Below are 27,182 nucleotides of genomic sequence, written 5' to 3' on the forward strand. Positions count from 1 at the left end.
AAGGGACTTTCCTTGCAGGTTTTGCATGCAGTTAATTGCATGTGGAGAGAGGGAGGCTGGGTCACTGTCTGCATCTTAAGAATTCATTTGAAGATGATTTTTCCTTGTGTGAAAAGTAGACTTTTCTGGGAAAACACTCTTAATGTGCTGCTAAAGTGCCTAAATTCTGTCTCCTGCTTTGTCTCCTTTTAGTTACACCAAGGGAGAGCTGGATATTTCCTACATTACCTCAAGGATCATAGGTAAGCCCTGCTCCATGGGGAAATACAACCTGTAGTATCCCATAATTCCATAAACACACACTCATCCTGGCCTCTCCTTGCTTTCCCAGTGATGTCTTTTCCTGCTGAAGGCGTGGAGCTGGGATTCAGGAATCACATTGAGGATGTCAGGACGTTCCTGGACTCCAGGCACCCCGACCACTACACCGTGTTCAACTTGTCACCCAAATATTATCGCAGTGCCAAGTTCCACAACAGGGTGAGTGCCTTCCATGGGGGAAAATTCCTTAGGAAAGGGGGCACCAGCTCCTGTTGTATCCAGAATTTAAGGTGATTTAGGAGTTATAGGTGTTTTTAAGCTGCTGGGGTGGGTTTGGGGTTTTAGCTGTGACCACAGGGATTAAAGAGCTGGAAAGTTCAGGGATCATGTTCATGTGAGGAGCCTGGCAGAGTGAAAGGCATTGCACTGAGCGGGCTGCAGAGAAATAAAGAATAAAACAGTGTTAGAGCTGCTCCTACAGCGTTAGAGCTGCTGCAGAGAAACAATAAAATGAAAGGCCTTTGGAAGAAATTGCCAATAGGAGAAGGGAGATTATTTCCTTGCAGTTGGGCCCTAATCAGGCAGGAGCCCTCAGCAGGCAGAGCACGGGATGGAAACGGGATCTGAGGGGCATTTTGGCTCTTGTGACTTTAAAAAGCCACCTCCACTGCCTGGCCCAGTTTCCCTCTCCAAAATCGGAGCAGCATCAGGAGCACTGTGAGGCTCTGCTTCATTAATGGCTTTCAGAGGAAATCTCTATGAAATGCTGCTGCTGAAATGCAAGATTAGATTTAATCTTTCTGAAAACTTCCTGTTCTTTCCCTCTCCCACAAGGGAGTGATGTGTTTGGTGCCTTTTTAAAAAAATTTCTCACTTTTTGGTGCCTTCAACCCTAAAGGCAGCAGCAGTTGCCAGGTTTCACCCTCAGTCAGGGTAAATGAATCTAATCTAAGCCTAATTTAATTTTCATTTGAGGTGTAGCTGAATTTATCTTCAGCAATTCTGATCACCAGAAACCACTCACTGATACTTGAAGCAAATTTCTCAGTGGCCATCAGTAACCAGACTTCAAATATGACTCAATGAACAGGGAAGACTAATTAAGAGACATTAGGAGCTCTGAATCTTCAGTCTTGATTGGTTTTGGTGCATCACTGATGCTGTTTGTGGGTGAAAGATTTATCTACTTCTGAAAGCCCAGCATTAAAGGTCTATTGCTGTATGAGCTGGCCATAACTCTTGAACCCCTGGAATTATCTCCCACCCACCCAACACTCAACAGGTGACTTTTAATGTCACTCTCAAAGCAAAACTCGGTGCTTTGGAATCATTGCCTTGACTCACACAGGAAGAAAATAAAATTACCTTTTAATAAAATATTATATTTTCAGCTTATGGGCTGGCAAGTCCTGATTCCAAGTATTTTCCATGAGAATGGAGTGTGAACAACACAATACATGAAGTAATTACGAGGCTGAGCTTTATATATCTTGGAAAAAATACTAAAGGGCTCTCAAGGAGGTGAAATCCCAGTGAGTTTTCTGCTGGGGTGAGGATGTCAGCTGATCTGCACTGAGATACACACTTGCTCTTTGACAGGAAAAGCTTTTGAATTCCTGCTTTCTTTAAAACCTTTTGCTCCTAAGATCAAAGTAGGTCACTCTGCTGCGTGGTGGCACAGGAGGGAGGTGAATTCATGTCCTGCTGCGCCATTTCCTGCCTAGATGTAGCTGAGTGGGTCACCAAGCCCCAGGTGCCCAGTCTGTCGAGGAGGAGTGGGGACTGGCAGGATGGGGAGGCACTGGGAAAGGTTCTCCAGAGAAGCTGTGGCTGCCCCATCCCTGGAAGTGTCCAAGGATGGAGCTGGGAGCACCCTGGGGTAGTGGAAGGTGGCAGGGTGTGAGCAAGATGATCTTTAAGGTCCCTTCCAACCCAAGCCAGTGACTCTGCACAGAGACCTGGCTGTGCTCTGCTGTCCCCTCTGTGTCCCCAAGAGGAGAGGCGAGCAGAGCTCCCACCGGCCTGAGGAAGTGAGAGCAGTTTCAAAACACAGAACTCAAATCTAACATTAAACAAACCCAAACTTCAAAGCCTCTCAGGGGTCACATTCCTGGCAGTTGCTGCCCTGCTGCTAAACTAAAACAAGTGCTGAGTGCTTATTCCCAGAGCTGGAGAATTCCAGTTGCTTTTCCCTAAGGTTGCCTGTGCTGAGTGCTGGTGAGGTTCTATTTGATACAAACACCAAGCACACATTTAATTTCCTAATTGCAAACCATCAGGCAGATGTGTAATTAGAGGCAATGTAAATATGTAATTATGGACTGTTGGGAAATGTGTATTATTTACTAGAGAAGTGATAATGGCTTTTCCAGATGCTTGGTAGGGAGGTCTGCTCAGAAGATTGTCAGGGGAAGGGTCACTGGATGAATTCTAACAGGGAAAATCAAGGTTTCAACAGAAGGAATGAAACAAACTCTGGAGACAGGAGAAGGTGGAGAGGGTAAATAGAGAATGGCTGTTCCCTGCTCTCTGAACTTTGAGCACTGTTTGATTTGTTGGCCCCTACAACTCAACATTTGCTCACCAGGGGCACAGCAGGATATTCTGGAGACCAAAACTTTCCTAGGTCTGAAATGCAATCAGACAAATACCTAATTTGATGTGGGATTAGAAGGAGCCTCCCCAACAATGAGCAGAGGATGGATGGCTGGGTTAGGCAGTGCTGCCAGCCTGGCCTGGCCCTGCATCCCATGGGAGCCTTTGGGATCCTTGTTTGACGTGACACAGCCTGGCAGGGCTCTGGTTGGAATCTGGGTGCCTGTTTCTGCTCCAAGATGTTGTGCAGGTGTCAGACAGGACCTTAAGTGCAAGTTTCATAAAAGCTGGAGCATTTCCTTCCTCTGAGAAATGGAACAGTTATGGGGATCAAGAACATCTGGGCAAATCATCTCCTTCGTTCCCTGTTCCCATTAAGCAGCAGCCAAATGTCAGCTGAGAGAGAGAGAGAACCAATCCTTCAGCAGAGGACAAGCCTCAGGACATTTCTCCTTTAAATTTCTTCTGTCCAGAAATGCCTTAAAAAAAGAGATATTTCAATTAAAACCAGATGAAAGGGAGATGTCTGTCGAGGGCTATTTGATGTGCTGCTTGGGGCTGTGCTGGAGAGAAGTGGGCTGGCTCAGAACCAGCACACTGAGGAATAGGAACCAGACATACTTGAGGATTTGTGGGGTTTCAGCTCTAAGGAGCCATTCGTTTTTCTGCCTCATATATTAACATACTTACTCAGATAGGATTATTATTTTTTTTTTGAACAGAACTTTCCCTTTCATCAGTTTAATATCTGTCACATAGGGCTTGGAAATCCTGTGCCGCAGAAGGATTCAGAACAACAGAGGCTCAGTGCCCTGTGCAAATCAGAGCAGTTTTTAGGGACACGTTGTACAAAGGCTTTAGAAATCAATGTGAGTCTGGAGTGTTAGAAAAGAACCACTCCAGATAATCTGACGTGAAATGTAAATTTTGAAAATCGTGGAGGCAGGGACAACACATCAGCCCGATGTTACTCCATTGAGAAAGCTTTTTTGTCTGCCTCCTCGTAACTCATGCGAGTCACGGCGCGGAGTCACGCACGAGGACAGGTGGAGTAGGTTTCCAGGACGTAACTCCGGGTTGTAAAGGATGAGTAGGTTTCTTGGCAGGGAGAATTTGTAGAGCAGGCCTTGCTCAGCGCTCCTCCAAAGCCGGTTTTGTCTCTGGTGCTGTTCCTGCAGGTGTCTGAGTGTAGCTGGCCCGTCCGGCAGGCGCCCAGCCTGCACAACCTCTATGCTGTCTGCAAGAACATGCACAACTGGCTGCAGCAGAACCCCAAAAACGTCTGTGTCATCCACTGCATGGTGAGTGCACCCCACAGCAACCAGCCTGGGGGCTGAGGAGTCCCAGGTCACACTGCACTTGGAGGGTCTGGGGTCTGTGTGCGAGGATGGGGACAATTCCTGAAAGGGGAGGGGTGGCATGGAATGGACCCAGAGAGAGGGACATCATCACCCACAGCTAAGCTGGAAGAGCTGGCATGGAATGAGAAGCAGGAATGCAAAGCAAGAGAGGTCAGAGTTATTCTCTAGGAGAGGTGATGAGTAACAGAAAGGTTTGAATTTCACCCAAGAGTTGTCAGCCTGCTGTGACTTGCCCAGGTTGCCCAGAGCAGCTGTGGCTGCCCCTGGATCCCTGGAAGTGTCCAAGGCAGGGGTGGACAGGGCTTGGAGCACCCTGGGACAGTGGAAGGTGTCCCTGCCCGTGGCAGGGGATGGCACTGGATGGGCTTTAAGGTTCTCCCAACCCAAACCAGTCTGGGATTCTGGGATTTGCATTTTACTCTAAGTAGTCACAGGAGAAAACACAGCCTTTAGACTGAAGGGGGATGGAAATTGGGCAGAAAACACAGAATTGGGAATTGTGTTGAACTGTGAAACGGAGATTATTGAAGTTTCCTGCCATCAGGAGCCGTCAGGCCTGGCTGAAGGAGCCCAGCTGCCTCTGCTCCTCTCTCCAGCACAGCTGAACTGGGAACCCCTCACAGGGATTATTCAGCACTGGGCAATGCTGGGCGGTGTGAGGGTGGTGTGATCCTGGATCACTCCTCATTTACTCCATCCAACCTTTCACATTGACAGCAATGCCCAAAAGCAGAGCTCTGCTTTGCTCCTGGAGCCTAAATTAAAGCAGGAAGCTGTCAGCCCTGATCAGCAGAAACTGGGAGGAGTGGAGGAAATGACCAATCCCAAATTGCACAGAGCTCCCTTATGAGTCTGGCATTTCTGCCTTGCACAGCACAGCCAGCGGCTCTGGGACATAAATTCCCTTCAAACAGAGAGGAGGATGCACTTGATGCCTCCAGTCCTGGAAATCTAACTCAAAAATCCAATTCCTTTGCTGTCCTTTGAGCAATGGATATCAGGATAATGAGATAAAGGACAGGGAGTAATTTCCAACACTTTCTAACAAGGCTGCAGAAACCCACTTATTTTATATGAACCTGAGAGATCTTGTCAGAAACAATTGGCAGAGGCTAAGCTAGGAAAAAGTAAACAGCCTGCTCATGTCAGCAGGTTCTTGGGGTCTGGATCAGCTCCTGTACAGAACACCCTACAGAAAGTGGCTGGAATGCCTAAAAGGTGCCTGAAATGAACAACTGCAAGGAGCAAGAGTGGTGAGGCCCTGAGGAGTTGTGGATTCCCCATCCCTGGAAGCATTCAAGGGGGCTTGGAGCAGCCTGGGATAGTGGAAGGTGTCCCTGACCATGGCAGGGGTGGGACTGGCTGGGCTTTAAGGTCCCTTCCAACCCCACCCATTCCATGATTCCGTATAACTTTTGTGTGACTCCCTCCCTGGTGGGGCAGTAGCTTTCCTACTTCTTCCTTGGAAATGAGTTTTGAGTTGGGGGATCCTTTGTCCCTCTGACACAGGGAAGATGAGCTGGGTGCTACAGCACTGTGGCAGTACTGAGCAGGTATCCATCCCTGTGCCATGAGTTTCCACACCTGCATTTTGCTGGAAGAGCTGTTTCTTTTTGTTTGGTCCATAACACTCATCACCTTGTATGTTCCCAGGTGTATCAGGAACCCAGGGCACTGGGAACACAGTGATTCTCTGCTCTTTCTGTATTTTTGGTCTATCAATGTGACTCAGCAAACTTTCCCCCACAATCACCTTAAATAAACCCCATCAGGAGCAATCTGTAGGCTGAGGGCTGTGGAAATGTTCGGGTGAGGGAGCCTGGGGCTGGATTTTTTGTTTGTTTATCCATTTCCAGGATAAATTTCTGTTAGAGGACTGCCTGCAGCTGTAGGATGGGTGCACTCTGACCCCTGTGGTCACTTCCAGGCCTACGTTTGAAATAATTATAAAATTACAGCTGGGGAGCAGCCATGAAACACCAACATTTGCAGCCAAAATGTTCTTGTGGGCTCTCCAAACAAGTGTAAACCACCCTCAGCTTTGGCTGCTCCCTGGATATTATCTTAGCTTTGATTGTTCACTGAAGTCCTGGGTGTTGAACAAATGACACAGAACTGAAAATTCCTCATTGTCTTGTGATCTCAATCCTAATCTTTCTGGATAAGTTATTTTTTGTGATTTCAGGAGGAGTGGAGAGCTAAAATTTAAAGGATGTTTCTGACACACAGTTTTTCCCCTCTTCCCCTTTCCTTGCCAGGACGGCCGTGCAGCCTCAGCAGTTCTGGTCAGTGCAATGTTCTGTTTCTGTCACCTCTTCTCTCATCCTGGCCCTGCTGTGCAGCTGCTGAACACAAAGAGACCTGGAATTGTACTGTGGCCATCTCACAGGAGGTACAGTATCCTGGCTCAACACTCTGAGCTGTGTTCCTCATGCTCAAAGCTGCCCAAAGACCTGCCAGGTGTGTTTTGGCCCCTAGGCTCAGACAGGTGTCCAGATCACACCATGCTCCTCAGAACTAAGTGGAGAAGTGGGGATCAGGTGCTGGAAGAGCTTGTCCAGAGCAGCTGTGAGATTTCTTTCCTTGGAGATTCTTGGCTGGGTATCACCCCCAGCACAAAATCCAGTTCTGAGATCGAGCTGTGAAGCTGCTCCTGCTCTGAGCAGGTGACCTTCAGATCTTCCAGCCTGAATTATTGTGTTATTTGAGATGTCCCTGCTCATTGCAGAGGATTGGATTAGATGACTGCCGAAGGTCCTTCCAACCCAACCATCCCATGCTGAACCCGTGGTTAACAGGGCCTCTCCTGTGTCAGCTGCATCCTTACGGAAGCAGAACTGAAAGTGCACATTCTGTGCCAGCTGCAGGGATGTTGGAGCACATGGGAACTCCAGTCCTGGGCCTGTGAAAGAATGGCACTGTCACTGGGTTTTGAGGCCGATTTTGAGTATGAAATGAAAGAAACGGAGACTTCAGCCCTGGTTTCTCTGCTTGCAGGTACATAGGATACATTTGTGACCTAATAGCAGACAAACCTGTCATCCCCCACTGCAAACCACTCACGATCAAGTCAGTCACCCTCAGCCCCGTCCCCTGCTTCAACAAGCAGCGCAACGGCTGCCGGCCCTTCTGCGACATCCTCAGCGGAGAGACCAGGATCCTCACCACTTCCCAGGAGTACGAGAGGATGAAGTGAGTCCCTGGGACCCCCTGCCATCTTTAGGAGCTGGATGCAGCCAGACTTTCACTCTGCTGTGGAGTATCTGTGCTGCAGGCATGGCCAGGCTGCCTGATCAGTGAAGATACTCACTGAAAGTTAGTGTCGAGGGTGGAAATAAATGGCCAGAGGGAATCTGAGGTCAGGAGGTGGGATAACTGCACGGACATCAGGATCTGAGCTGTCAGGAGGTGGGATAACTGCATGGACATCAGGATCTGAGGTTGTCAGGAGATGGGATAACTGCACAGACATCAGGATCTGAGGTTGTCAGGAGGTGGGATAACTGCACAGACATCAGGATCTGAGCTGTCAGGAGGTGGGATAACTGCATGGACATCAGGATCTGAGGTTGTCAGGAGGTGGGATAACTGCACAGACATCAGGATCTGAGGTTGTCAGGAGGTGGGATACCTTCACAGAGATTGTTCAGAGCTGTATTGGTTCCCCCCGTGGAATATTCTTGTTTTAACCAAGCAGAACATTGAATGCTCCTTCTCCTCGCTTGGCCTGAGGGCGGTGAGAGCTTTTATGTGGACATGGGATAGGAGGGACCTTAACCACGGCTTTCCTCCTCTTCCTCTCCAAGAGAATACCGTGTGCAGGAAGGGAAAGTCCTGATCCCACTGGGAGCCACTGTCCATGGAGATGTTGTTGTCTCTGTCTACCACATGAGATCGACCATCGGGGGACGCCTCCAAGCCAAAGTAGGAGCTGGTTTCACTTCTCTTGTGGAGGCAGTGTGGGGAGCTCAGAGCTGGCTAAACATGGAATCTCCAGAATTTCCCTGAGGATGTATTTGAAAATATTCAAGTTGCAGAGTGGGCAGTGAATATTTTCCTCTTCTCCATTAATTTTTTGGTGCTGTTTGCTGTTTCCTAAAGCCTCCACTCCAAGTGAAATGGTTTTATATTTTCTGGGAAACAAACCTGTTGCTCCAATGTATTCAGTGGGAACAGCTTCATTTCATTGCAAAACTGATGAGTAGATCCCAGAAATAAAGAGAAGCAGGGAAAGAAAGGCCTGTTCTTGAAGGCTTTCTGCTGTACAGAGGCTGCAGCAGCAGGGTTTAAGGCAGATGGAAACATTGGGAATATTGAGAAGGAAATACTGCCTGTAGAACAAGCAGAATGAATTAAGTTATGCAGCAGTTAAGTTAGGGTAGACTTAACTAACTCCTATATTTAAGCCCTTGTTCACTCTGGTGCTCTCTGATTGGTTTTGTTTTTTTCAGATGACCAACACACAAATATTCCAAATTCAATTTCATACTGGATTCATAGCCCTGGGAACAACCACTCTCAAATTCACCAAGTGAGTGATTGAAACTGCACATTAATCAAACCTGATGCATAAAAGCCTGATGAAGGCTGAGGGAGAACAGTCACAGATGAAATATGAAAAGCCTGGATATACTGAAAGCCTTTTTATAGCTTGCCAAAAATATTCTTCCCTTTTAAACTGGACCACTCTTGTCCCCTTTAGGCCTGAGCTGGATGCCTGTGACTCTCCAGACAAATACCCTCAGCTCTTTCATGTTATACTGGACATAGAAATACAGTCTGCAGACAGACAAACTGAATTAACTCCCCCATGGGAGAACTTCACGACAAAAGACATCAATCCCTCCATTCTCTTCTCCTCCCACCAGGAGCACCAGGACACTCTTGCTTTGGCAGGTAAGGGCTGCACAGATTTATTCCCTGTACATGATTTCTTCATGCTGAGCTGGGTTTTGCTTGATCCACGTCTCTGGTGCTCTGTGCTGCAGGTAGAGGCGCCACGGACTCCCCCCAGGATAACATCAGGAACGTTGGGCAGAGTGCATTCTTCTCCTCTCTCAGTTGGCAAGGTAGGCAAGGCTTAGTCTGCAGAGTCAAATCTGCCTCAAAGAACATAAACAACTCCTTTTCTGCCTGCCTGGAGCACGGAGTGAGGCTGAAGGATCCCACCGTAGCGTGTTTTTGCCAGTAGGTCACAGAGCTGCTGCTGGGCACACCCTGACGTTGCAATGCAGTGGGAATTCATTTCCTACAACATCCTCTTCAAACTGTGCTCTGTGGGACCATTATTGACACAGTTCTAGGGTGAACCTTCACCCGAGGCCTCTTTCATGTTAAAACTTGAAATAAATAAGCCTTGATGAGAAAATTTCGGTTAATCTTTGCAAAGGACTCATGGGATCATTTAGGTTGGAAAAGACCTTTCAGGTCATCAAGTCCAACTGTTCCCCAGCACTGCCAAGGCCACCCCTGACCATGTCCCCCAGTGCCACATCCACAGGGCATTTAAACCCCTCCAGGGACAGGGACTCCACCACTGCCTTGGGCAGCTGTGCCAGGGCTGCAGAACCTTTTGGGGGAGAAATTTGCCGACTTTTATTTTAAAAAACAAAATAATTTTAGCCAAATGCTGCTGTGCTATTCTCAGTAGCTTTCTGTTCTGCTTGTAAGCTGATTTTTACAGGACCTTTGTGATGACCAAACTAACAGCTGCCTAATTTTATTTTCAATCATCATTTAGATCAGAAATCTGACAAAAGTAGCTCTCACCCCACCTCAGAGGATCGAGCAGCGTTGGTGCATGAGGAAAGCGAACAGTCAGATGACGAACTCTTGTCCCTTTCCAGTCAGCACAGTAATGCCAGCGGTGACAAGCCCCACGGGACACCCAAACACAGCAAAAAGCAGCAAGAGCCTCCAGCAGCACCTCCCCCTGAAGACGTGGACCTGCTGGGCCTGGATGGCAGCCCCATGAGCAAGAGCTTTCCCTCGCAGCCCAGCGCTGCCCCCTCTAACTCTGACCTGCTGAATGATTTGTTTGGGGTCGGTGGGCCGAGCTCCCAGAGCCCCAGTGGAGCCGCTGCTGAGGAGGTTTTCCACGTGGGGGCACCTGGATCTGTGCAGTCGACCCCGCGGCGCTCGGCAGCTTCGGCGTCCCCGTCCCCGTCCCCGAGGGTAGGAGAAGGTAATGGTGGCTTTGCCGAGCGGAGGATCCCTGGAGGATCCCTCTGGGGGATCTGCTCTTGGCCACCCCCCGCTCATGTGGCGGATCCCAAGAGGCCAAGCAGCTCCTCTACTCCAAGCTGGTGCATCCTCACCAAACCAGCCCCTACTGGAGCACACCCAGGGGTTTGGTGGCTCCTCACACCAACAGCCACTGGAGATCCTCAGTTTTGCTCTCATTATGTGTCCAATAATGCATATGAGGAGATTATGAGTTTAAAAAAATCCTCTCGGGGTTTGGGTAGGCCCATAGTACTTTGAATTTAATTTCTCTTTTAACTTAGGGTGTTTGGAGCTGTGATAGTGATCCTGGACAAGGAAATAGAGAATTTCTGTTTCTTCCAAGACCAGGCTGCAGAGGGAATGGTTGGATAGATACTAGGGAAAGGGATCTTTTGAAGGATAAAGCAAACAGAGCAGAGCAAGTGCAAAGAGAGAGGAGAAGAATCCACGTTTCAGTGGAAGAAATTGGTCACTTGTGCCTGGAGAAGGTTCCTCTTGCTGTGGCTGTTGCAGGCTCAGTCTGAGAGCTCTCACTCAGGGAAGATTGTGCAGACACATCACATGAGGTGCAGCAACAGGTCAGGAAAAGATCTAGGGATTTATGAGCTCTACAGAGCCAGGATCACACAGCTCAATTATCCCAAGCCAGGAAAGCAAGGATAAGAGCTTGGGAGATGAGTGAAGGGTAGTGACTGAGTAGCATCATTACCACAATGCAGAGCTGCTAGGGATTGTACCTTTCAGGATGCTTTTTACCTTAAATTTGTTGACAAGAATCTGAGTGACTTCACAGGAGTTTCTTTTGGCTGGGCTTGTTGCGGGTTTCACACGAAAGAGAGAAGACTGAACAAACTGGTCAGAAATGGAGTTTGAGAAGAACTGGATTTTTGTAACAAGGGATGCTCTGTAGGAAAGATACCTGTTATTTTCTAAAGCTGTTTCTAAAAGTCCTTTTATCCCCAACATGGATAACCTCTGCCAGCCTTAAATCATCTTGAGAGGAAGCAGGGATGGCAGGAATTGCACCGGGGCAGTAACTCCAAGCTTCACCCTCTACTGGGAGTTAAAACTCCATCTGAAGTGCCTGAGTGCTTAAATACTCACTTTGCCTGGCTCCAAATTCAGCCTCTCTCCTCTCTTTGGGAACGAGAGGTGGGGTCAGTCTGTTGCCATGACCAAGTCATGGGGCTCTTTAGGTCCCCAGAATTTGTTTGGGGTACTGATGCTCTCCAGTTGCTCCCCCACAGTCTCACACTCTCCTATTTGCCGTCTGCAGGTATCAGATTTCCTCTCCCCACAGCAGTGCCTTTCCCCTGGAGCACATTCCTGGTGCACGGTAATGATTTCGTTTTCTCAAATATGTTTTCACAGCCACTGCCTTTGATCCATTTGGAAGTAGCCCCAAGCAAACGGGTCCAGACCTCCTGGGTTCCTTCCTTGGCTCATCGGCTGTCCCTGGGGATCCTTTCCTTCAAGCCACAAGAAGCCCTTCACCAACTGTGCACAGTGATCCCTTTCACATGGGTAAGAAAAGGGAGGCTCTGCCAGGGTGTTTAAATAAATGTAAAATGTTGCTTTGAAATAGAAATGGAACCATTAACTACAAACTGATGCTTCCCATAAAGTGACCCTAAACCACAGAAACCCCACGAAACAGGAAAGAGCTTTTTGTCTCTGGACTTAAAGTGTGTTCAGCAGCTGGAGTGTGGTAGGATGAGCCGAGTTTTGCTCAGGTCTTAGACTTAATTAATAGGCTATTTATATAAATAAAAAAAGAGGCCATGAAGAATGTTTGCCCACATATTCCTGTGGTTATGAGGTCTCCTTTGAACCAAACTACCATTAATTGCACTGAACACAGCCATATTAAGAGAAAACACACATCCTTTGGTGATTTTAGTTGCAGTCACCAACCTTCTTTAGATCCAGTATGAACCCTGACCAAATGCACAGCTGAATTTGGCTGAAAAGAAGGAATTTTCTTCTCTTTGTTTAGAATGTTCCTTAATTTCCTCCTCATCCGAAAATTTCATGTGTAGCCCTGTCTGAAACACATTCAGTCATGGATTTGTTTGTGCCTGATCACCTAACGTGGTCCTCGGGTGTATTCCCTGGAAAGTTGGAAGGGATCTTAAAGATCATTCAGTTCCAGCCCCCTGCCATGGGCAGGGCCACCTTCCACTGGAGGTTCTCAGACTTTGTCGAGTCCCAGTGGCTCTTGGTGGGCACTGGGCTATGCTGGTTTTGCTGGGCTACTTTGAGATAATGATACCAATCATTCTGTTTAGCTTCTAGCACTCCAACGGTTTCCATCCAACCAGATGTTTCCAGTGGTTGGGACTGGCCCAACAAAGCAGGTATGTGTCATAAAAATTCAGGGTGGTTAACAACAAAAAAAAAACCTTTAAGGAGCTCTGAGACGCAGAGGGAAAATGCTGCCAGTGACTGCAAAGAAAAGGTTCCCTCTAAAGATTTCCAAATTCAAAAAAAATCTGGATTTGTTTCCTCAAGGGCCCAGAGCAGGACAGGTGAGGTGAGGTGAGGGTGTCCATAGGTTGTTTCATTCCATGTAGAGCCACGGGAAGGACCTGGGAAGTGCTGTCATTCCCGGGATGCCACTAAATGATTGCATGATTCTTTCTAATCTTGGGAGAGTGTGTATGGCCTCCCAAAGTTGCTTCCTGAAGGCTTCTAGTTCTTAAAATATATCCATGTGTCATAATTCCTCTGTCAGTGCAGACAGTCTGGGAACATTCCTGCTGCTGCTCCTAATTGGGAGTGGGTGTGCAACAAGTCTGAGGCTGCTGAGGAACCTGACAATGGTACACTCAATTTTAATAGCAGGCTTCTAATATGTGACTGAGCACTGGGGAAGAGCTGCACTCACATCAAACAGGAGGAAAAATGTTCTTTTTCCTTTTTTATATATACTTTTTTTTTTTCTTTTTAAGGTGGTCTAGGAATGGGAAGTAAGTCTGCTGCCACCAGTCCTACAGGATCCCTCCACAGCACTCCCACTCATCAGGCCAAACCCCAAACACTGGATCCATTTGCTGATCTGGGAAGTCTTGGAGCGAGTTTAGCAGGTTTGCATCTCTTATTAAAAAAAGAAAATGATAAATTACCAGCGTTCTTTTAGAGAAATAGGCTGAGCAGCCTGGTATGTGTGGGGCCTCTCAACCCACCTGCATGCCAGTGCTGCTGCTAGGCTTTCCCTTCTGCCTGATTCTCTGTAAACTCTCACAAATCCGTGCTTTTCCTGATCCCCGGTCAAAAAATGTGCTGGCAATGTGCAGGGAGCTCAGCAGGCTCAATGGATTGCAAAGCATAACCTCTGATAAGTCTAAACACGCTCTGGCTGAGGATGCTCGGTGTTCAAGTGCTGCTACAGGCCTGGGAGGAGAATTTGGCTCTGCAAAGCTGCTGGGGTTCTTGAGGAATTGTTTCCTTCCAGACTTGACTCATTTTTCTGCTTTGTGAGAAAACCTGGGGAATTAATCTGCCTCTAATTTGCAGTATTATCTAAAGGTGGGGTATTTGCACCTGGCTACAAAGCTTGACTGCTTAGAAAAGCCTTTTCCCCTTGTTTTATTTCATAAAACAATCAGCAAACTGCAGTGTTAAAAAGGCAGTTCTGAGAAATTACTGAAGCTTTGCATAAACCCCAGCATTGTCTGACTGTGGTAAATAGATTTTTCTTGCCTTTGTTGCTGCTCTCAGCTCTTTGCGAGCCCTTGTGGTTTGGTGTGATGTTTGTTTTCCCCTTTGCGTCAGTACCAGCATGGGTCTGGAATTAGGTTTCCCAGTTCCCTCTGCTGGATTACAGGCTGCTCTGCAGGAGCAAAATAAAAAGGCTGCCAAGCCCCATGTCAGAGCCACCGAGGTCCTTTTGAAACATGCATTCTGTAGGAGAATGGTGAGGTTTAAAAACAAACGGCTTGGCATCCTCGGGATATTTAAGCACATTTTTGTTCGTCATGACTGAGTCGAAAGCACTTCATCCAGTTTCCATGACATATTCCCGAGCTGGGAGTTGAGTGTGGATGTCAGTGTGAAATAATAAAACATTGACACTGGGTACCTCCCACAAACACAAACAGAGCCAGAGGAGCATTCCCTGAAGCAATGAGGTGCTGGGACACATCGCTGTGGATGGTATTAATCAGCACAGCGTGAGGAGGTACGACTTCAACAACACCAGCTTGGTGTTGGCACTGGCACAGGCTGCCCAGAGAGGTTCCTCATCCCTGGAAGTGCTCAAGGCCAGGCTGGATGGGGCTCTGAGCAACCTGGCCTAGTGGAAGGTGTCCCTGCTCATGGCAGCGGATAGAACTGGATGAGCTTTAATGTCCCTCCCAACTTTAATCATTCTGTGATTCTGTGTTGTCACCATCCACACAGAGCTGTGGCTCCCTGTTACCTACATCGAGCTTTCCCTGTTTCCCCAAGCAACCTCCAATTCCTCAAACCCTCAAAGCCAGGTGCTGTCCTTTAAAAATCTCACAGGGCAATGACAGGAAAGTGGAAGGGCAAAACCGATGTTGCAAAACCAAGTTTGTGGCAGAGCTGAAAACTGGGAGATTCTAGCTGGATTCCCTTTAGGGAGGGCGAACCAATTCCCTGTTGTAATTCCCACCATCACTCCCGTCGTTCTCCGCAGGTGGCCCCTCGTTCGCCAGCAAGCCGACCACGCCGACGGGCATGGGCGGGGGGTTCCCCCCGTCGCCGCAGAAGCCGCCGCCGCAGCCCATGGGGGGCAGCGGGTGGCAGCAGGGAGCGGGGTACGGCTGGCAGGGGGCACAGCCCAAGGGCCAGCCCAGCGTGCCCCACGCCTCCCCCCAGAACAAGCCCAACTACAACGTGAGCTTCTCGGCCACGGCCGGGGCGCAGGGCGAGCGCGGGAAAGGACCTGCTAGTGCTGGTAAGAGCCTTGGAATTCTGCATCCAAAGGGTTGGCTCCTGATATCCCTTTGTTTGGCAGCTTAGGGCTAAGCAAGTCAGTCGTGTTGATTATCTGGTGCTGTATCCTGTCCTAGACTCTAATGTGTGCTATTTAGGAAGTCCTGTATTCCAAATGAGTTTCCAAAATAATCCGGAAAGTGTCCCAGGCCAGGTTGGACGGGGCTTGGAGCAACCTGGGATAGTGGAAGGTGTCCCTGCCATGGCAGGGGGTTGGAACTGGATAAACTTTAAGGTTCCTTCCAATCCAAACCATTCTGGGATTCTATAATAATAAAAACAACTTAAAAGTAACATTAAGTAACATCTTTTATGAGAACCTGCACTCTCAATAGCACTGGGAGACTGTTAATGTGCTTAACTGAAGGGTGTATCTTAGTTGGAAAACCAGTGTTAAAAGCACCCATATTATGATAATAACTTCAAATCTTCCTGTTCTTCAAGATTCCAAGCCAAAAGTGTCTGCAGATTTCGAAGATTTATTATCTGGTCAAGGGTTTAATGCTCACAAGGACAAGAAGGGCCCCAAAACAATAGCTGAGATGAGAAAAGAAGAAATGGCAAAGGAGATGGACCCTGAAAAACTAAAAGTAAGCAAACTTCTTGGTGATGTTCTCACGGTCATTCAATGTCCTCAATAGCTTTAAAACTCCAAGGTTACATTTCTGTCCTCAACCACACCACATCAACAATGGCTTGCTCAGTGTCACTGTCTGGGCTGCTGCTCTTCCGCAGCACTCCAGCCCTGATTAGCAGGCGCAGCTAATTGAACTAATCCTCTGCCTCATTAATCCTGCCCGCTTTGGAATTCTCTCATCTCTCCTCAATAAATTGCCAAACTGCAGATCTCTTATGAAAAGGAAAGGGAATTCAGTCTGTCCTGCTCTGTATTTGAAATATGAAACCACAAATTGGAATTACATAAGGAGAGATAACTCAGAGGAAAAGCTGCAGCAAAAGCCAAGCAAAGTTCTAGAAAACAGAATGATCCTCTAAAAATGTCCTGGGTTTAGCCTTGTGGAAAGGTTTTAACCTTTGGGAAGAGTGGGACAGCAACCAGGCTGAACACAAACATCAGCCACAACAGCCAGACAGATGTCAGGCCATGGAGGGAGCAGGAGTTTTCCCAGGTCCCACTTTTATCCCCACAAAAGCTGTTGAGCCACTGAAGCTCCCAGCTGATTTGGCCTTCCCAATATAATTCTTTTTGCTCTGATGCATTCTTATTTCATTGGGGCAGCTCAGTCTGGAACTGTGAGATCTATTTACCCTTTGGTTTTCACAGTTACATTTTAGCTCTAGCTGAGCTCAGTTTAGGTATGCAATTATTACCTTACTAAAGAAGCAGTTACACACTTAATTTACATTTTGACTATTCCATCAAGTGTTACTAAGTCAGTGTTTTTAGCAGGCATGTTGCTTAAGCTGTATCTTAACTTTCAAGCAGTGATATAAAAATTAATGACAATTAGCGACAGACAAAGGTTTTCTAAAGGTTTTCTAAAGCATGGAAAGAAATTTAAGATGCCCCTTGGGGTCATGGCTATTCAAATGAAGAAACTTTGTCCCGGCAGAATATCTAATGTGAGGCAAAAATAGACACTTACATTCCTTTCTGCAGGTCCTGGAGTGGATCGAAGGGAAGGAGAGGAATATCAGGGCACTGCTGTCCACGATGCACACGGTGCTGTGGGCTGGGGAGACCAAGTGGAAGCCTGTGAGTATGGCCGATCTGGTGACTCCAGAGCAGGTGAAGAAGGTGTACAGGCGGGCTGTGCTCGTCGTTCACCCGGACAAGGTACGGCTGGGCTGCTCCCACCTCTCTGCCGGCGTTGATTATGAAGTGTTGGATGGGATCGCTGAATTTATTGCTGCAAACAGCTCTGTAGAAAGTGGGAGCTCAAGATTTTTGCTGGTTTCTGAAAGTTGAGGGCTCTAAAGTCATCCCTGGAAGCATCCAAGGCCAGGTTGGAGCAACCTGGGATAGTGGAAGGTGTCCTTGCCCATGGAACCATTTAGTCTTTCAGGTCCCTTCCAGCCCAAACCAGTCAGGGGTTTTGTGAAACCACTCCCAGCCCCAAGACTGTGCCTGGAACCTGCTGCTTCAAGCAGCAGAAATTCAGAGCTTTAGGCACCCTCACTTTGACCCTCAGCCACTCTGCTCCTGCTAAAGGAGATTCAAATCAAACTCCAGCAATGGAACAATCAGGTTGTTGGCTAGCCCAGACTGTGGCTCATGGTCTGGCTTCTGCAGCAACAACTCCATCTGGGACACTCCATGGGGAGGAGGAGGCTTCTGCTTGTCAGGGAGTGGAGGCCCTGAGTCTCAAGGCTTGGGGGGATGTGGGCTGCCCAAGGTTTGCAGGAATACTGATTAAATCCAGGAACTGTGTCAGGTGGCAGCTCTTCCCCTTCCGTGCAGGTAAAACTCCTCTCCCAACGCCAAGGTTACATTTATTATTTAGAAGGTTACATTTATTATGCCCGTGGGACAGTGCTTTATCCCACTTTGGGGTTGTCAGCTCTGAGGAGCAGCAAAGCCAAGAAATTCTTAAGGAAAGCAGCCCTCCAGAGTAGCTTCTTTTTGTCAAGGAATAAGAGAAAATTCATGGAACTGCTTGGGAATTTGCTCACGTGTCAGCTGTGTGTGGTTGGGTTTGGCAGCTCTGATATCCCTCTTTTCTCTCTGTTTTTATTCCAGGCTACTGGGCAGCCATATGAACAATATGCAAAGATGATATTTATGGAGCTAAACGATGCCTGGTCAGAATTTGAAAACCAAGGACAAAAACCCTTGTATTAGGTACTTTCTCAGTCTCCACTACAGACCCGTGCTAGTGCTTATATAGTCTCTTGTCACAAATGTCACAGATCAACCAAACTCTGGCTGGAAATTCAGAAGTTTCAGAAAACTAAGAGCCTAATACTTATCATGAAGAACAAGAGAAAGGTTTCCTAACACTTGTCTCCAGAATCCTGAGCTCAGAGCAACTCTGGCCACCTGGCTCGCCCTACCAGAGCCACGGGGTTACAGTTTCTGGTAACTTTTCTATTTTATTTTGGATTCCAGTGGGACGAGAGAGAATGCATACTGGGAAAAGGTGGAATTGCTCTGTCTTCGACACAGTGTAGCTGGTGAATTTCCTACTTTTTTTTTTTTTTTTTTTTTTTTTGGTGAGATGTGATATGGCAACGCTTCAGTTGAGTTCAACAACTGGTGGTGAGGCCCAAACTTTGATGTACTTTTTTTTTTCCTGGGTTTGGATCAAATTATCCAATTGAAGTGCTCAGCTGTGGTGTAGGCCCACTCCTAACAGTCACCATTTGCTGCTTAATTGCTCATATAGTGTAGTCTGGCTGAATAGAGCTGAAGCTGAACCCTGGGTTAGGTCAGCGTGGCAGCTGCCCGCTGCTTTTGCATTAATACTGTGCTCCACCTCACAGTCCCACAGTGAAATGTGCAGGCAGAATTCCTCAGCAAGTGCTTTTGAAAGGAAGCAGTCCTTGATTGAACAGCACCTTGTTGGTTTGTTAAACAGCAGGTTTGGGGGGAAGGGTGAATCCACGCTTGTCAAAGTGAGGAGTGGGCACGTGCTGCGTTTCCCATGGTTCTCATCAGCAGCTTGAAACCATCAAAGAAATATCAACAACTTAAAATTCTGCTGCAAAATTTTAGAAACTTCCCAGTCTCTAGGTAACACTTCCCCTCCCAAGGATTCAGAACTTTTTCCAGCCCACTTGTATCACCTTTATGCCTTTATCAGCTCCAGAGCACTTGGCCAAGGCTCTTGGCAGGCTGAAACCTGTTGCAGCTTCATTTTTCAGATCATGGTGTACAAGCTGTCACGTCGACATCCATAGCCCAGGTCTGATTTCTGAGGTCAATACAGTGCAAATTGATTATCTGAAAAGTTTATATTGGACCAAAGCAATAACATCACAAGGAAATCTTTCTGATGCTGAAGCTGAAGCAGCTTTCCTAGTTCAAAAGCAAGATCAAATTCAAACTTCACCCCAAATTCTGGTGTTCTTTTGTAGAGTAACTAAAGCTAGCAGTTTATTTACCAACATGTATCTGTATTTGAGGGATACTCAGAAGATGGGCAGGAAATAATTTGTATTCACTGCCTCAGGAGCAGGTTGCCATCGGATGTGAGTCTTTAAGGCTGGTGGTTTTCCAAGACAATCCACTACTTGTTGCACTTACATTTTCAAGTGGCAAAGCTATTACTGCAAAGACAGTGTGTCAAAGTACATGGCTTTCTGTATAAAACTCATCCTTTTGTTGTATTGGTCCATTATTTACTGCCATTAACGGAAAATGTGAAACCAACACATAGGTCTCCTTTTATATAAAAGACCTTAAGATAATAGTAACAAACTGGATGTTATTTATTAATGTTTTGATCCAGTATGTGCTTGTCTTATTTAAAGAGATAACTGGAATGTGAATCATGTTCCTGTGATTTGTTGGTTTATTGTTTCTCATTCACATTTGTAGATATTGTGACCTATGCCTATATAATAAAAAGGATCTCATTACTATAACGTACTTTTTTTAATGATGAAAACCTCATTAGCTTTGTATCGAGTTTGTCATGGCACATAACTCTGGATACTCATCCATTCACAAAACACAAATCCATCATTAAACTTTACCAAAAAAAACCCCCTTACCCCACTTAAGCTTTGATTACTTCCATCCCTAATGTTTTTATGGATGCATGAAAGTATTAGGATGTATGTATATCCAAATAGTTAACTAAAAAAACCCCATTCTTGTCATATCTGGTAGTGACAGAGGTTATCAATGTTCAGGTTTACTGTTTGACTAAATTATTGTAATTTTTGTAAATACGGTATATACTCAATGAAATTGTGACTGGTCTAAAACATTTGTATATACATTAAAAAGCTCAAATTAACATTCAGGTATGTTTTGTGCTTGTGACCACAAGGTTCAAGTCCTACATCTGCTCCTGGGCGAGGGGTGGTGAGCCCTGGCTGGGTCAGTATGGTCACTGTAACACGATCGTTCGTGACCTGTCATTATCCACAGGTTTGCCATTCCAGGTGCTTTTCCCAAATTAATTGGAAACAACGTGGCATTGCTGTGCTTGGGCTACTGCCTTCAGAGACCCGCAGCCAAACAAGTCAGCGAACCCAAAATCTTCACTTGAAGCATTTACCAGATTAAGCCTGTTTTAAAAAGCCTTCTTGGCTCAAAGTAATGAAAAATGAGAAAAAATGTGGGAAAAAAAAAGGGGAAGATATAAACTAAGAAGAGCTGAGAGGTAGAGAAGGGAGGTATCTGAAGAAAAGCTCCCTGGGGCGGGGTAGCGAAAAGGCTGTGCAAAATCTCCCTCAGAAAGGCTTTTCTTGGGACAAAAATGCTGTTCTTGGGATAAAAAGGCTGTTCTTGAGGCAAAATGGTTCTTTTTGGGGCAAAAAGGCCGCTTCTTAGTCTTAAAGGCTGTTCTTGGGGCAAAAAGACTTCTCTTGGGTCAAAAATGTGAGCTAAGAAGTGCAGTCTCAAAAATCGGAGGCTTGAAAAACACCGCTTTTAAAAAAAGAGCTGTGCTTTTCTTCGTGTATATTAGCAGAAGAGGAATGATACAGACCCTGAGACGCGCGGGTCCATCTTTTGGGGTGAAAACAGCGGTTTTCTCGAGTACCCACAAAACAGCAATGACTGAGGGGCGGGGGCTCTTTAAAGCGGTGTTTATGGCTTCAAATCGCGGCTGCGCACAAACATACGTTTATTACGCACACACATGAATTTAACGCACACATATATGCATTAATTCCACAAACACAGGGGCTATCTATTAAAACACACATTCGTTTATGGGGGTTACGCGCGCTAACCCCCGGCCCTCAGCCGTCCCCTCAGGACGCCCCGCCCCCTACCGCGAGCGCGGGCGTGGCGGGAAAAGCCGCGCCCGCCCTTTTAAAGGCTCGGTCACGTGAGGCGGGAAAGGGGCGGGGCCAGAGGGCGGAAGTCGCGCGGTGCCAGCGGAGCCCGGACATGGCGGGCGTGAAAGGTACCGGGGGCTCCCGCTGAGGGAGCGCGCCCCGGGCAGCGCCTCAGCGCGGGGGCGGGCGGCCGGGAATGGCGGGGAGGGATGCCCGGCACCGGGGGAGGTGGTACCTGGCCCTCGCTGAGGGATGCCTGGCCCCCGGTGAGGCGGTTCCCGGTGCCCCGGGAGGGATGCCCGGTGCCCGGTGCGGCGGCCCCGCCTCACCGCCCGCCCTGTGCCGTTGCAGCTCTCGTGGCCCTTTCCTTCAGCGGAGCCATCGGGCTGACGTTCCTCATGCTGGGCTGCGCCCTGGAGTACTACGGGTGAGCGGGCCGGCGCCTTTCCCAAAGCTTCTGCTGTTTAAAATCCATTAATTAAGGTGTTTCTCTCATTTAATTGAGCTGTTTGGCTCCTCCTGCAGCCCCCCCGCTTCCAGGCTTTTGGCACGTGGCAGTTTGTTGTGATTAAACACCACTTCCTTAGCCGGTATTTGCATTTCCATTATTAAAAAAAAAAAAAAAGAAAAAAAGACTGCGGACAGCTCTGCGCTGCCTGAGGAAAAGCGGTGCCGCCTTGCTAAGCAGGCGTTTTAAATCTCACACAAACATTCTCCTTAGTGGCCTGGTTTTTTGAACAACCCTCCTCCTCCCACAAGGTTCCACTTGGAATGTCCCCACCCACGGCAGGGGCTGCAACCGGATGAGCTTTGGGTTCCCTTCCAGCCCAAACTGCTCTATAATTCCGTGATTCTGTGTCTGTAACACTTCAGAAAATTGAGAGGAGGCTCACGAGAGCTCTGACGCAGAGATGACATGAGAGGGTGTGCCTGCTTTATCCCTGGAATTTGGGGAAGCGGCTCCTGTCCTGCCCCAGTGCATTTCCTGCTCTCTCTGTGGTCACAGTTGAATCAGCGAAATGATGCAAAAGTAAAATAAATTAACACTTGGTCGTGTGAGAAGGTGGATGTTGTTGTACCCCTGCAGGGAAAACAAGGTGGACTTGCCCCATTTTGGGTGGAATCTTTTGATTAATCCACTTTGCAAGCCAAAAAGTAGGATTAGAAGTATTGCACTACGTTTCTGATTGAAGTATCTATTTTAACTGATTATGAATTTCTTTCTTCCCCCTCCCCAGTGTGTACTGGCCTCTGTTTGTGTTAATATTTTACTTCATCTGCCCCATTCCCCACTTCATTGCCAAGAGGGTCAGTGATGACAGTGATGCAGCCAGCAGTGCCTGCAGGGAGCTGGCCTATTTCTTCACCACAGGAATTGTTGTCTCTGCCTTTGGATTTCCTATCATCCTTGCTCGGGTGGAAGCAGTAAGTCCTTGCTAATTTTTGTTCTCAGACACCACTTACTGGATATCATCTTTAAGTGCACTGTAAATCCTGCTTTCATTTCGTTACTGTGTTGTCTCCAGGTGAAAATAATCCACTGAAATTTTTCTTTTTGGCCTGAACAAAGGACTCACATGACTGAAAAGTTTTTAGCTGTTCTTTTTCCCCTCAGACTTGTTTTGCTCCAGCACAAGATAATATCTCCTCCTCCACCTCATGCTTCTCTGTCTCATGACCCTTTGCACCACTTCTTGCTCCAGCTTCCTTATTTTTATCTTGGAATGTCTTTCTCTATTTAGGATGCTGCAAACTTGGGGAATGGAGAGTGTTAGGAGTTAAAAGATAAAAGGCCAAGCTTCCAGAGCTGCCCTTGTGGCTTTCAAAGCATTTCCCAAACTTTGGCCCCTCAAAGCCTGAGGAAACTCTGCCTGAGTTCTTTCCTCTTTGCTTTCTGAACTGCTCTGCAGTGCTGAGATTTTGGTCACATTTGTTTGAAAGGCAAAGAATTTCCCCCCTCCCACATCCCAACCACTCAGTGATGTTTTAGTGTGTTCTGTTGGTTTTCCCCTTTGCTTTCAGTCCTTTAAATTTTGTGTGCTTCCTCTGAATTTATTTGTAATGCCCAATTTCCCTGCCATTTTTATTTTGAAATTGTGGCCCTGGCAGCAGCAGAATGACCACGAGAGGGAACTCCGATTCATGTATTTTAAGAGTAAATGTTGCTTATTTGAGTAAATTTAGTTGTGCAGCTCATTAAAAAAAAAAAGCTGATTACATTTAAAACCATGTTTTCCATGCCTGTTACTTATTTAAAAGGAGATATTTTTATTTTGTTGCGTGGCAATGAAAGGAGAGCAGTAATTTCACCAGATTTCTCTCTGATTTAGGTGTGTTTTAATCATGGCAAGTAATTATTTCCTTCTAAATCCTAGCAGTAGCTTGGCTGAAGTGTTTATTAGTGATATGAGTGGCTTCTAATTGAATAATTAGTCACACAAATTGAATTATTTATTGTCTTTCCTGCTTTTAGCATTTTTCTGTAGTATTTTTGGTTTTTTACTATTTTAGTTGATCTAATGCCTAGAAATAACTGCCCTGAGCATCTCTTCCAAGAACTGCTTTGATTGTTCCATTTCTTGCATTTCAGATCAAATGGGGAGCCTGTGGCCTGGTGCTGGCTGGCAATGCAGTCATTTTCCTTACTATTTTAGGCTTTTTCCTTGTGTTTGGCAGAGGAGATGACTTTAGCTGGGAGCAGTGGTAGGAGCTCGCTGTGGTGCTGGTAATGCTGAATATTTTACAGCCTTTCTGCCCTGCTCTGTGTGTATGTACAGATATTGTAACGTGTGTGGTGCACATCCACGTGGCTTTACATTATCACTTCATAACTTGCTTTTAAAATGCACTTCAGCCAAAGGGACAGTGCTGACAGTTGGTTTAAAGTAGTCACTCAAATCTGGGATTATTATGAATTTATCCTTGACGTTTACAAAATATAAGCAGTTTTACCTATTTTTTCCCCACTCTATTTGCATTAATTTTTGGTTTAATTTTTGTGTCGTTGATCCATTGGTCACTATTCCTGTTGGGTTTTTAACCATATAATCAAAGTAGAACAATATAAAGATTATCCTAATTGGTATTGTTAAACTTGATCAATCTTTCTGCTTTAATTGAGTTAGCATTTTCTTTACATCTCATTAATTGTAATTTGAGGGGTTTTCCTTAATGACATAAAGCCAAACATAAGTTCTGTGAACTCTTACTCCCTAATGAAAGCAAAAGAAAATAACCCTGGTTAAAAATCCTTCTACTTATGTTTATTTAAAGATAATTTTCTCCCCACAAAGATAACTCCCTGTGCCTATTCAGTGTAAAAATTGTGGATTTATTTGGGGAATAATATATTTTAATGCATCTTAAAGCTGACATGACTTCTATGAAGGTTCACAAAAGGAGGAACTACCCTCAGGACACTTAAAATCACAATTTAGTGTTCAACTCTATTTTTATGTGTGTAAAATGCCTGAATTGCTAAGAATTGAGTGTTCTGCTGGGTAGGATTTCTTATCTCCTCCTTGCTTTTAAAACACACTTATTCAACTCCTATTTTTTTGTCTGTAAGAAGGTTGTTATTACATTAAAACACTATATTTTTAAATAGCATTATCCTAGTAAACATTCATATAATCACACTAAGAAAAATAAGTTTTATTACTTTAGTTTTGTAAGAATAGAGTGAAGCTTCAGTAATTAATTACATGAACACTCTGAAACAGGGACAGAAATCATTCTGTGGTCCCCAGTCATGGAATATGGTTCAAGCAGGAATGGAAAATTGAGTTTCAGGAAGGTTAATTCCATGTTTTCAGTGGAAGTTTCAGCTGTGTGAGAGGGAGCAGCTGAGTAGCTGTATTTTATAGTGCAGGGTGTCCAGGCTGTCTCCTGCTAAAAGAGGAATTAACATTAAAGGACACTTTTTTCTGGATGTTAATGCTCCGTCCAAGACATAGCAGGATAAACTTGTAAAGATCCTGGGAATAACAAGTTACCTTGGTGTCTTCTTCCTATTTTTGATGCAATCTGTTGGATCCTACTCCTAGGGAAATTATTTGTTTTAATGATAAACCAAATCTTTCAGATTAAACATGACTTCCATGTTTAAATCCTGCTTTGGTTTTAAAGAAGTTGCCTTTTTTCCCTATACAGTGGCATTTTTCACTGGATTAATGAAGTAAAGCAGTGAAATAAAACCCAGTCAGTGCCTGATGATAAATTCCTAATGCCATTGCTAACAATTCTATTAAACTCCTGTTGGATCAGGATTGGATTCTGGGATGGTTTTACTCCATTTATGTACCAAAGGCTGCAATAGAAATCTACAAAACTACTCAATTAGTGGTGGAGTTTTGGGGAGGAAAACTGAGATTTAATTTTTCCTTAAAGTGAATCCTGATTTGTGGGCTCTGTGGCAGTGTGTGAGTTCTCAGTGGGACAGGGACAGTGAACAAGGACAATCTAAAATGACCAGGAGGACCAGAAAGTGCTGTTTTAAATTGCTCTTTGCCAAATTCTTCCATTGTACTGTATCCTGTTTGGGCTGTGGTTGGTGGGTACCTCATGGGTGTTGAGTGGAGAAGATCAATGCTTTTTTTATTATTATTATTATTATTATTTTTCTTTGGAAGCAGCTACGTGCACTAATCCCCAATGTGAACTTCATGCAGTTTTCACATGGACTTTACATTTAATGTTTAAAATTGTGTTGAACAGTGTTGAAATCATGGAGATCTCCCTTGACCTCTGTAAAAGTAAATTTGCTTTGTTATCAAATATGGTAAAAAATAATATTTCTGTGGGGTTTTTGTCCAGAGCTTCGCTCCCACTAAGCTCTGATGGTCTGTACTGGGAATTCTGTCCTATCCCTCCAGTAGCAGTTTACTGTGGTTTCTCTGAAATGGTTGTCCTATGTGGAAGTGAATACTGTGTATCCAAAGTGCCTTAATTTCCACACAACGCTGATTTTTGTGGATGCACCTCCATGGCAATATCACTGTGTGTTCCATAATCAGCTGGAAATCTGTGGCTGCATTTTCCAAAGCTTCCTTGTCAACTAATCCTGTTTCCTGTAGTTGGGAATGCAGGGCAGCTTTTGTACCTTTTGTAAACACTGTTTTTATCTTCTGTGATTGCCGTATCCTTGAGATCATGAAGTATTAAAACATGGACATTCAAATATATTCTACTTTTCTTTCCAAGTTGCCTACTAAAACTGACTTCTGGAATTGTCTAATAAACATATCTGATGCTTAATTATTTGTCTGTCTTAAATTTCAAGAGGTGACAAGAGGCTGGTGTGAGGGGGAAGGTAAAACATGTCCAGTGCTGCTTTCCTGATGCTAGAATGGAAAATTCCCAGAGCCGTGGAAGTGGGTTACTGTAGAATGTACTGTAAAGGTAAAGGATCATCACTTATCTTTTGTGTACATGGTGAAGCTGGGAGCTTTTTAAAAGCATTCCATAAAAAAGATGGGATGTAAGGTAGTGCTTGAGCTCTTCCCTTGCTTCCAAGGAGTCTGGAGTCCATTGCTCTGTCAGCAGGGCGGGGATGCAGAGGGCATCAGAGCTCTCCTTCTTTTCCAGGTCACTTCCCGTGGTATTAACGTGGTGAACATACTAAAGTGGGGAATTCTGATCTCCCCAGAGCTTGGGAAAATGGAGTTACTGAATCCATTTCTGAAAGCCCCCAGCACGAGGAGAGGTTTGTGGTGTCTGTTTGGAATAGCTGGAGCTTTCTGCTCACAGCAGTGCCTTGAGTAACAAGGCTTTGGAGAAGGTGAGTGTGTTGGGATCAGAGAGCTGCTGGCTGTGCACGAGGATTGTTCAGGAATGCTGTTCACTTTTGGCAGAGTCACTTCAACT

The 27,182-nt window shown here is 46.0% G+C and overlaps 2 protein-coding genes across 3 annotated transcripts in view; both read left to right on the plus strand.

Annotated features, from left to right (window-relative positions):
* Positions 1-20,326, plus strand: part of DNAJC6 (DnaJ heat shock protein family (Hsp40) member C6) — a 41,281-nt gene extending 20,955 nt beyond the window's left edge. For both annotated transcript variants that reach the window (XM_048313057.1, XM_048313056.1), the window contains exons 3-19: positions 193-242; positions 332-480; positions 4,035-4,157; positions 6,476-6,609; positions 7,215-7,409; positions 8,024-8,141; positions 8,669-8,748; positions 8,920-9,113; positions 9,206-9,286; positions 9,958-10,401; positions 11,814-11,966; positions 12,731-12,799; positions 13,394-13,528; positions 15,103-15,363; positions 15,846-15,991; positions 17,023-17,199; positions 18,103-20,326. In XM_048313057.1, coding sequence (XP_048169014.1) covers positions 193-242; positions 332-480; positions 4,035-4,157; positions 6,476-6,609; positions 7,215-7,409; positions 8,024-8,141; positions 8,669-8,748; positions 8,920-9,113; positions 9,206-9,286; positions 9,958-10,401; positions 11,814-11,966; positions 12,731-12,799; positions 13,394-13,528; positions 15,103-15,363; positions 15,846-15,991; positions 17,023-17,199; positions 18,103-18,204 — 2,611 coding nt within the window. In that variant the 3' untranslated portion in view covers positions 18,205-20,326. The remainder of the gene's footprint in view (positions 1-192; positions 243-331; positions 481-4,034; positions 4,158-6,475; positions 6,610-7,214; positions 7,410-8,023; positions 8,142-8,668; positions 8,749-8,919; positions 9,114-9,205; positions 9,287-9,957; positions 10,402-11,813; positions 11,967-12,730; positions 12,800-13,393; positions 13,529-15,102; positions 15,364-15,845; positions 15,992-17,022; positions 17,200-18,102) is intronic.
* Positions 20,327-21,377: 1,051 nt separating this feature from the next.
* On the plus strand, positions 21,378-26,573 carry LEPROT. The gene is made up of 4 exons (XM_048313059.1): positions 21,378-21,445; positions 21,669-21,744; positions 22,556-22,742; positions 23,908-26,573. The coding sequence occupies exons 1-4, from the start codon at positions 21,430-21,432 to the stop codon at positions 24,022-24,024; spliced, it is 396 nt and encodes a 131-aa protein (XP_048169016.1). The 5' UTR covers positions 21,378-21,429; the 3' UTR covers positions 24,025-26,573.
* The last annotated feature ends 609 nt before the right edge of the window (positions 26,574-27,182 follow it).

The sequence above is a fragment of the Corvus hawaiiensis genome, chromosome 9 (assembly GCF_020740725.1).
Source record: "Corvus hawaiiensis isolate bCorHaw1 chromosome 9, bCorHaw1.pri.cur, whole genome shotgun sequence".
Classification (NCBI taxonomy): domain Eukaryota; kingdom Metazoa; phylum Chordata; class Aves; order Passeriformes; family Corvidae; genus Corvus; species Corvus hawaiiensis.

Bases quoted from the DNA above. Each gene is read 5' to 3' on its own strand.
- LEPROT (XM_048313059.1), top strand. The intron at 21,745-22,555 runs GTGAGCGGGCCG...CCCCCTCCCCAG, and splicing joins TGCGCCCTGGAGTACTACGG to TGTGTACTGGCCTCTGTTTG. The intron at 22,743-23,907 runs GTAAGTCCTTGC...CTTGCATTTCAG, and splicing joins TCCTTGCTCGGGTGGAAGCA to ATCAAATGGGGAGCCTGTGG.